General features: G+C 36.2%; 2 protein-coding genes and 1 long non-coding RNA gene across 3 annotated transcripts; 2 read left to right on the top strand and 1 right to left on the bottom strand.

Annotated features, from left to right (window-relative positions):
• Positions 1-1,949: 1,949 nt before the first annotated feature.
• LOC127126846 (high mobility group B protein 15) lies at positions 1,950-4,227 on the top strand. The gene is made up of 4 exons (XM_051055853.1): positions 1,950-2,560; positions 2,916-2,994; positions 3,362-3,524; positions 3,608-4,227. Exons 1-4 carry the CDS (start codon positions 2,391-2,393, stop codon positions 3,835-3,837), a joined length of 642 nt encoding a protein of 213 aa, XP_050911810.1. The 5' UTR covers positions 1,950-2,390; the 3' UTR covers positions 3,838-4,227.
• A 17-nt stretch (positions 4,228-4,244) lies between these two features.
• LOC127126848 (uncharacterized) lies at positions 4,245-5,169 on the top strand. The gene is made up of 3 exons (XR_007805118.1): positions 4,245-4,374; positions 4,591-4,717; positions 4,840-5,169. It is a non-coding gene; the product is annotated as an uncharacterized LOC127126848 (long non-coding RNA).
• Positions 5,170-6,086: 917 nt separating this feature from the next.
• Positions 6,087-6,906, bottom strand: LOC127126847 (uncharacterized). Its single transcript, XM_051055854.1, has one exon. The coding sequence runs from the start codon at positions 6,692-6,694 to the stop codon at positions 6,212-6,214; it is 483 nt and encodes a 160-aa protein (XP_050911811.1). The 5' UTR covers positions 6,695-6,906; the 3' UTR covers positions 6,087-6,211.
• Positions 6,907-10,810: the final 3,904 nt, after the last annotated feature.

Consider the following 10,810-nt stretch of genomic DNA (forward strand, 5'->3'; position numbering starts at 1 on the left):
AACTAGACAAATTTAATTATAAAATAAAAATAATATGGTGCTAAATTACAGAATGAAGAATAGGTCAGATATTTTTGTCAAAAATAATACAGTGGGTTCCAGTTCTATACATTGACCGAAAAAAGGCCAAGTACAAAATCTTTTATTAATAACGATAAGAGTAAATATTAAAATGGTTACGACTTTTGACATTTATATTCAATATATTCTTTTATTTTATCAATATTTTAAAACATTCTTAATCAATTAAGTCTTTTTCCGAGTCTTAGTCAAATCAAAGTTGTATAGTATTTTATGAAGGAGAAAGATCAACAAGTTATTATAGGATAAATACTCTATACACGTATAACCCACAAAGATTCGGATTCTGTAGAACATGAAAAATATACCATTTTGGATCATATGACGAAATTTCTACCTTAGTATCAAGCAATATAAACGGTGAAAAATACATTGTTCCAATTTTGTGTTCGGAATCATCCCACGTACTCCTAAAGTTCATTAAAAACTAAGAGGTCTAATCGAGATAAATTATATATTCAATTATGCACACAGACACAGTAGGCCTGCCTAAGTACCTTAAATGGGGAAAATAGAGAGAGCACCACAATGATGTTCGCTTCTGAAAGGACTTCAACAAAATGCAAACAAAATGACCAAATTATTTGGTCATGTCACACAACCAGATTCGTTTAAGGCCTACACAGATACCTAAACCATATCTTGGCGAGTATAAATTGTCATTTTCCTTTAACTTCTAATTTTGATTGCGGTTGGCAAGCGTGGGCATGTCCGTCTCGTACAAATAAATAAAAAATAGGATGGACAGGACGTATATAGTTGAGAATGCGGACTTAAAATTTAAGTCCACCTTACGAAAAAAAGTGAGGATGAGATGGGAAAAACTCGTGGATACTGCACATTTTAAGTCTAAAAACACAAATTTATATAAATATTTGTATCCACAAAAGTCCACGAAGAAAATGGAAAGGAAAGGGACGGGACATACACATTAGAGAGTGGGGACCAAAATCCTTGACTCACCCTACACAAAAGTGTGGACAAACGGGTATGTCCAACTAATTAGATCTATTTTGTATGTCACCCTTAATTCTGCTCATATCTTTTTTTTATATTTATTTTTTATAAAAAATTTAATTATGCTTACCACCGATATTTAAAAAAAACTGTTATAAGATAATTTTGAGCAAAAAATTCATTCAAATTTCAAAAACTTATTCAAGGTCAAAATATTGATATTCTAAAACGGGACCTATTCAATTCAGATTCCCATAAGTCCTTGATACTCATCAAATCAAACATCATATTCATATCCCAAATTAGGGGTGGACAAGAAAAACCCACCCGAGAATAACCAACCGAACCGGTTGTAGGTGGATGTTTCGGGTCGGGTTAATTCGGTTTGACGGGTTGGACGGATGTTGCAAACGGGTTCAGAGGGGTATGTGTGGTCGGGTTCGGTTTTGATTTTTTGGCCCAACAAAATCCGAGCCCGACCGATTCCATTACATTACTATTACTATCAAGGAGAATTTTGGCACCTTGACCCAACAAAATCAGATTGCAAAATCAGAACTTGCGCCGTCTACTCTACCCTGAACCCTAAAGCTTGCGCCGTCCACCGTCCACCCTGAACTCTGAAGCTTGCGCCGTCCACCCCTCTGAAGCTTGCACCGTCCACCCTGAACCCCAAAGCTTGCGCCGTCCACCCCTCTGAAGCTTGCGCCATCCACCCCTCTGAACCCTAAAGCTTGCGCCGTCCACCTCTCTGAACCCTAAAGCTCCGTCCACCCCTCTGAACCCTAAAGCTTTAGCGTCGTCACCTTGCTTCATCTCCAAAAGTAAAACAATTGTCAGTAAAACCTTGCTTCAGCTCAATTGGCTCATGAGGTTATGGCTATTCAGGTAAACAGTGACTCCCAAACAGAGAATACTTTTCAATAAAAATATAATTCTGGGTATAAACTTCCTATCATGATCACAATTGTCATATAGCAAGGAAGAGCTTTCAAGGTTGTTTCAGTTCTGGATTTTCTGATGCATGGTGATTTTATTGGTTGTTCTTTCTTTTTTCTGTTTTGTTGTCTTCAAGGTGGATGGGATTAGATTAGATGAGATGAGATGAGACAGTTTCTCTCTTCTTATCCTTAAAACTTGTCTGTTTCTTTTTCTATTTTTTTGTCTGCATGTATAGATAGGTAGCTTAGCCATTACATTTCTATTTCTCATTAATGTTTTTGCTTTTTTCTTTATCTACAAATACTAGATGGTTTTCATCTTCATGTTATTATGGTTTTTTGGTTTGTTTTACCTTGTTTTGTTGATGGTGATGCAGAAAAATATTGAAGGCTGAATATATTGTGTTGTGAATGGCATCAACATCTTGTGTTATCAAGAGTCCATTAGCTATGAAAGAGACGGGTTCAAGCTGTGGTCAGTATCCTCCTCCTATGGCAACGTATGAAGAGGTTGTGGACAATCCTAAGCTCTTTTTGCATAGCTTGGAGAAGCTCCATGCTACAATGGGCACCAAGTTCATGTAAGTTTCTTAGATTAATAAACTACTAAAGATTGTGAATTGGTTTTTTCTTTTTTAAGATGTAGAAAACACAAGCATATCATATGGAATTTCTTGCATCATGGTGTTTGATAAGTGATGCATCATGCATTTGTTGCTGCTCTATTTAATCAAGTTGTCATTATTTGGTTTTGACATTGTGTTTATAATGAGGGAGGACATTCTAATGTTACAGTGGCTGCAAATGGTTCATGTTTTGGATCTAAATGATTTTCTTGGCCTCTAGTTTTGCTTTTTTGGAAATACTAAACACTATGAACTCATTTCGATTGCATAACTTTGTAATAACTACAAAAAACTTGGAATTTTATTGCAGGATTCCCATTATTGGGGGAAAGGAGTTGGATTTACACCGCCTCTTTGTTGAAGTGACTTCTCGTGGAGGGATTGAGAAAGTAAGATGTGATTATAATTTCGATTTTTGCTCTTATAATCTATGAAACATGGACACCGGCACCAAGTGAACAAGTAGACACCAATAGTGTCAGCACATAGCTTGATAAGAGATCTATTTTGAAATTCAATATTATATATTCATCATGGCATCATAAGAACTTGTTAGCATTTGCTTCTTTGCATGTTTTTGTAAATCGTAATTGATGGAAGATCTTGCCTTGATTGGTGATATACTTGAGTTGAATGTTCTGATATCTTCGTAAAATTCTTCAAATATTTTTTATTATTCTTTTAAATTAATGTATAACTTTGGTTTTTCCGCAATGTAGTGATATGGTGATCTTATCTTGTTAATATTTCTTGCAGATCATTAAGGATAGAAAATGGAAAGATATAACTTTAGTTTTCAATTTTCCATCAACGGCAACAAATGCTTCTTTTGTGATGCGGAAGTACTATACTTCATTACTCTACCATTATGAGCAAATCTATTATTTTAAAGCTCATAATTGGACTCATGCAGCTTCAGGTATGTTCATTGGAACCACAATGCTGTTTGTACCAACATTTGGGCCTATTCTAATGTGCAAATTGTTAATTTCTCTATGGCAGATGTTTTGCAGAGTCCATCATCCACCCCAGTTCCTGCTCTGAAGATGCCGTTTTCACATCCTTCATCTGAAGTTCAACCAGCTGTCGTTCAACCGTTAAATGTTAATGCTGCTGGATTGCCTGAAGGTCTTTTCATTTTTCTCTCAGCCGAAAATAAGATTATTTTCCAACCCCAAAACCAAACAGAAGTGGATACAATTTCTTCTTTGCAGAACAACACGCCAGGCTAAAACCTCTTAACCAAGGGAAGGACCGAGAGATCAGTAGGACCATCGGTGAACTCTGGAACAAGTTAAATGAATCTGAAAAAGCAGTAAGGAATTTGTTTATCTTACAGAATGGAATAAACCATTAAAATGTTATTCTCTCTTCAATTTAGTTATTAGGGACTTAATTGATGATTTATTCCACAACATAGGCTAACATAATATGCACTGTTTTGTTATTATGTTAACATGTTAAGTTGCACTGATATATAAGGTTTATCAAGAACAAGCCATGAAGGACAAAGAGAGGTACAAAACAGAAATGGAGTGTTACCGTGAGAAGGTTTATCTATCAAGGTTATCATCCTTTTGACAGTCCTCGATCATTTATCTCTTTTGTCATATAGCAAGGAAGAACTGTTGAAGTTGAAGTTGAGTTTGAAAGGCTTCTGGGTGTATCCGAAGCAAAGTTTGCAATATCACAGTTATCCAAGGTAGATAGAGGTGACGATACTGATACTGTGAAGTTCTCTGAATTGCTTCATTGTCATCATTCTAAAGGTATATAGTTTTTTATGTCTATCTCTAGGAAAGTCGCGTCATTGTGTGTTTATGTCATTGTTATTAGCTTGTCACTGGTTTCTTTAGGTATCCAAAAGTCATTTTTTATTCACGAGTTCGTTTTGCAGTTGTTTTTATTGGATCAACCCTATTTGCTTTACAACAGCTATCTGGTATAAATGTTGTGTTTTATTTCTCTTCAACTGTTTTTAAAAGTGCTGGAGTACCATCGGATGTTGCAAATGTGTGCATAGGCGATATCAATGATCATTCAAGCCACAGGAGCAAGTTCACTTTTACTAAACACGGGAGCTCTGTACCTATCTGTTGGTGGCATGCTAATGTAAGTATGCTGTAACTATGAATACAGATCTTGATTCTTGATAGATGCATCTGTAGTGAAAATTATGAGTTAAACAAAATTCATATTTCTAGAGTTCTAAAGTTCATTGCAATTTTGTACAGGTCTGTAATTTCCTTGTTGGGTTACTGTTCTTGCGTTTACTGGAGAAACTTGGTCCACAACTGCTTTACTCAATGTTTGCTACATTCTGCATGATGGCAGTAATCTTTGTAAAAAGAAATGTGGTGGAAACCAAAGGGAAATCACTTCAAGAAATTGAGATAGCACTTCTTCCCCAAGACTAGAGCTTCTTACAAAAACCCATTCACTGCAGTAATTTTGCATAATTTGGGGGCTATCATAGTGTCGGCTATGAGCATATTATGAACAAATGTTAACAATGATTGTTCAATCCATTTCCGAAAAATGCAGCAATTTCATAAGTTTTAAGATATATTGTTTTATTTTTTTGTTCATAAGTAAACTAAAAGTTTAAAGACTAGTATAAAATTGTGCTATTTAAATCCTAGATAAAATCCACTTGTGTTGGGTTTATTTTGGAATGAGCTCAATTATTTTTAAAACCGAATAAACCGCATTATGAAACCGAACCGAACAAAACCGAAACCGAAAATAACCGAATTGCAAACCGGTCGGTTTTGGTTATGTTTTTTCCAACCGATGGTTAGGTCGGATTGGGAATTTGGGCCCGAAAACCGATCCAACCCAACCGATGTCCACCCCTATCCCAAATCTCTAGTCAACGTTATTGAATAAAATGCCAATTTAGTTCTTAAATTATACTAGTATTCTCTAAACTTTATAAAATCAATTAACATTCTCTAAACTATTTACAATTGAGTTCATTCCAACCTCATTACTTGCCAACGTTTTGTTCAACCTAAATTATTCAAGAACTCTATAAAGTTTCTAGAAAAACACATAAAACTGCAAATATAGACAAACGTGTTACAAGGCATAATCTATTCCTTCACAACACAAACCAATTTGCAATAAAAAATCATACACCATTTTTTTAATAGCCGAAGTAGTAAAAACCATTTAAAAAATCAGACTTGTGTCTCTCAAATGTGTAACATAAGTTTTAGTATTAAGTTCGAACTATGGGGATACCATTCAATTCAATGCAGCTTCTCCCAATTGAGCTAGGACTTGATACTTATACACTATTATTTTTATCCTACCTATTATACTAGTATATATCAACTATTTCATTAATCAGAACACTTTCTTTTATTCAAACGAAAAAACGCAGAAAATTCAGTAAACGTAGTCGTACATTAATTAAAGAGCCTCCAATTCCGCCAAACGTTAGTTTCGTTAACTTTTTACCATAACAGCGAAAAACTGAAAGCGGTTATTAATATTTTATTTCTATTTCGTCAAAATTAAATTAAAAAAATTAAACAATAAAATCGGAATTGAACGCATCGGTACAGTTATCATAGTAGAGAGAAACTGTAACTGCAACGGCTACTCAGGGATGGTGAAAAGTACCGGTCGCCAAGCTCTTCTCAGTAACCTGTATCGGAACGCCGATGACACCGGCCGGAGAGCTGCGACTGCGGAAGATCTACGGAAAGGAGATCCAGTTCGGAATCTGACGCCGACGGTGGAGCCAGAGAGGAGTCCGTCTTTCTGAACGTCCTGGTGATGTTGCTGTTGCTGTTGCTGTTGGCAGATGTTCTTCTCGTTTTGGAGCGTAGGTGGAGGAGACGGAGAGGAGACGAATAGGTCTTTGAGTTTGTGGCGGACTTTGACTTCGTCGGGGGAAGTTTCCGGTGGATCTAAGGGAGGGGGATGGAAACGGCGGCGGTCGTTAGGGCGAGTGAGGAACATGCGTAGGGTTTTACGGCGGCGGAGGTGGATTACGGGACTGGTGGTTGGACTGCGGGTGGGACTGCCGGCGATGGCACATTGTGTGGCTAGGAGCTTGAATTTGTGGAGATTGGGCATAGTGCGTGCATTTAGAGAGAGAAAAATGGAAAGAAAGAGAAAATGAATAAATATATCTGAATTTGGGTATTTTTTTGTTTTATTTGTGAAGAGAAGGTTAGATCTGAGAAGGATGGGATGGCGTTGGAATTAGAAAGTAGAATGAGAATGATTGGGTAGAGTAATGAAAGGGCGTTACATTATCGGGGATATTAAAGGAGTCTTTTCTCTTGGCCATACTCTTAAACCGTCCTAATCCTATCTCTTTTTGATGATGACTAGACCTAATCCTACTTCTTTGTAATTTCGTATTCCTAGTGCATGGGAATTTTTTTTTTTAAGTTAAATTAAGAATAAGATATTTTTGTTTTTTATATCTTTATAATTTTAAAATAATTTTTTAAAATAGACAATAAATACAGTAATAAAACACATAAAAGTAAATTTGAAATTAGATTTTGAAAGTAGACAATAAATAAAAAAGAAAAAACAATAATATAGACTTATAAATTATACTTAGAAATACTACCATATGTAATTTCACTTAGTCAATAAAGTCTCATTTGTATTGGAATTGATGTTCTTTCTTTTATATTCCATTCATTCTCTTTTATTACTAAATTTTTACTTTTAAGATGAGATATACTAAGATTATACTACTATATCGATAATTATTCAGTAAATTTAAAAGATAAAATTTACTTTTAAAAAAAAAGAGTGTGTTTGAATAGTTGACGTGATTATGGTTTTTTTAATGATCATTTAATGATATTGTTTTTTTTTAGTTTAATCATTTTTGTCATTAACTTATCTTAATTGTTGTGTTTGTCTGTATGTTTAAGTCTTTTCAATAGGACCGTTAACCAACTCAGTATCGTATTAAACAAATCGAGTTGGTTTTTGGGTTTAAAGTCCCGTCAACTCAATATGGTGGATAAAGTTTTCATATAATAAATAGTGAATCACTAAAGATACATATGAACGACATGATCGTTAAGTCTAATAAAGATGAGTTACATGATCAATATATCACGTGTTGTTATATCGCAAAATGTACCTTATTTTCCATACAATTTTAATCTGATCCACAACCCTAATTCATGTGCATACATTCATCTTTAATCATCTACATTTGCATTAGTCTAGTTTAAAACAAAAAGGCAGGCTTCATGAATTCAAGGTATGATGGTTGTGCTTGAGGAGAACTAGGGTTTCTTGACATTATTTTAAGGTGTGCTCAACCAGGCACAAACCCCTAATCCCATGTGCCTTATGCAGTGTGGGTCTGAGAATTTGTATCTTTGGTTTTGGATTCATCAAGATTGTCTGGTCAGTGTGGGGCTCCTTATCCATTCATTTATTGCATTTCAAAGCATTGCATTATATGCTAAAATTGCATTTTTTACCTAAGTTGACTTTTGGTTAATTGTTGACTTTTTGGTCAACTAATTGACCAAAGTCAATTGACTAAGCTTTGACTCATAAGCATTTTTCATTACAAGCATGAAATCATTTTTACATAAGTTTATCCATGATCACATTACATCACATTATCATATTACATTACATCACACAAAAGAAAATTGAAGAAGAAAGTTGTTGAATTTGCGTTGTAGCCACCATTTCATTCTCCATGAAAAAAATCATGCATGTAACCGGTTACACCATGCATTCAACCTGCATCAACAGACCCCATGAGCACAACCTTCGCGCATGTAATCGGTTACGGTAACTGATTACACTTGTTGTGTAACATCCTTCAGCAAGCTCGGAATTCATGTTATCGTAGTGGTAACCGGTTACACCTGCTTCACGTGGCCCTGTTTTGTAGCTCATAACACAAATCCTTGTGGTGGTAACCGGTTATGGTAACCGGTCACACCTGTATTTGCATGTAAAAAACAACAACATATCAATTCAGTAGCAGCAGCAATATAAATCAGTCCTAATTCAATTTTCCAACAACATTTTATTTTGAATTAATTCACCAATAATTCAATTCAATTTTTAACCTATCAAAAATCCAAATAACAGAATTTCAATTTCATTCCTAATCTACCCTTGATCACTCTATAAAACCTTGGATTCATTCATCATTCAAGGGGTTGATAATTCAAACTCTTAGACATTCATTCTCCATAGTTTCTTAGACCTTCATTCTCCACAATTTTTCTTGAACATTAATTCTTCACTAATCAAAAATTCATTCTACATTAAAGCTCTATCTCACCTTTGAAGCAAGTTTCACACTGGAGCTTGTTATCAATTGAGTTAAACCTCATACATTCTACACTCCTCAAAATTCAGAAAATCAACATCAAGAACAACAATTCAATTCAACATTTTCAGAAACAAATCATTGAAGAGAAGAAGTAGAAGATCAAAGAAGCATACCTTTGTTTTCTGCATCTTCATCACCTTTAAATTTCAGCAAGTTCCAAGATAATCCTCCATCTTGCAGGTCGGTGATTTTTCATCCTTCTTTGTTTGCTCAATTTTTGATATATAGTTTGTGCATTGGAGAATCAAAGCCCCGAGGTTTGGTGGCTTGATTCTCCTCCATCTCCATTTAATTTCAGTTTTTGTGCTTGGGGTTCTTGACTTTAATGCTCCAATTTTTAGAATTGAGTAGTTCTTGGTTAGAATAGATGTGAGACTTGGATAGAGGACGTTGAGAGGAGTAGAATAGTGGTTTTATTTCTTGATTCTGGAAAACTGTGCCGCCTCCGGCACGGTGGTGCCGGAGCTCCGGTGGTGGTTGCTTCTTGACATGGAACTTTACACATTGTGTAGAGATGTTGATGAAGCATGGGGCTGAATTTTTTCCTCTCTTATTATTCTTATGCTATTATTTTTACCTTGATTTTGTATTTTGCCTTTTTATTAACACTTTAACTTGATTTAATTTTTAATGCAATTAACATCTAACTACTAACTTTTATTTATTTTTAGGCTTAATACCCTTTTTTGTCCCGTATGTTTAGCTCTAGGTTCATTTTGGTCCCTTAATTTAAAAAAAATACTATTTTGATCCCTCCGTTATTCAAAGTGGTTCACATTTATCCTTATCGTCCAAAACGTTAGTCAAAGTCAATTATGATGCATAATGGCACACATGTGTATTAGCTTATGATGACCTGATGTCGCATCCTGCGAAAAATCAACCGGCGAGACTCAAAAGAAAAACACACACAGAGCCGCCACTGCGCGTTATTTATCCCAAGATAGGGAAAGGAAACGCTCAGAGAAACCTGGAAAGAACATGGTCTCGCGACCAAAGAGACAGGGTAAGGGAGTCGGTTACGCAAGGGGAAGGTATTAGCACCCCTCACGTCCGTCGTACTCGACGGGATCCACGTCCTAGAATAAAGAAAAGGTTGCTAAAACATCACACACACACACAGGGAACGCAGGTGGGGTTAAGAGGAACGAGCTCGATAAGGTATCGCACCTTATGCCTACATATCTTGTCTGGAACAAGAATCAGAGCCACTGTAGTTCGGCTTACGCACGCCAAACAACACAAAACAACAAAAACAAACAAGGGTGGCAAACATGGAGCCCGACAACCACTGGATGGAATTACGTCGGCATCCGAACCAAAACACACTCACAAGGGCAAACGTGGAGCCCGACAGCCAATCACTGGGCTTACGTCGGCATCCGAACCCAAACATACAGTCAGATAACAAGTAAACGCACGCAAAAAAGAAAAAGGTTGCCCGGAGTGGTCTCGCACGACCACCTGCCTACATACCTCGTCTGGAACGAGGATCAGGGCGATGTAGTTCCCCTGAAAGGGACTAAATTGCTAACCAGAAACCGGGGAAAGATACACAACTAGGGAGCTGAGACTCGAGCCTAATGTTGTCATGCATCGTTTACCCTAAGTTCGGTTTTCTATCCTACTTGCATCAGTGCGATCTAATCCTAACCAGGAAAGAAGAAAGCATACAAGCATACATCATATATCAAATGAGAGCAGGCATCTCAAACAAACATGTCAATCAAATAATCACAAAACACCCACTATAACCAAACAAGAGGCTCAATCAATGGGGTTTGACCGCCGAAGCGAGTCGTCTGTACAGGCTGGTTTTGCTCTTAACCTTGCCATTACGAGGCTAAGGTGAAGCA

The sequence above is a fragment of the Lathyrus oleraceus genome, chromosome 3 (genome assembly GCF_024323335.1).
Source record: "Lathyrus oleraceus cultivar Zhongwan6 chromosome 3, CAAS_Psat_ZW6_1.0, whole genome shotgun sequence".
NCBI classification, from domain to species: domain Eukaryota; kingdom Viridiplantae; phylum Streptophyta; class Magnoliopsida; order Fabales; family Fabaceae; genus Lathyrus; species Lathyrus oleraceus.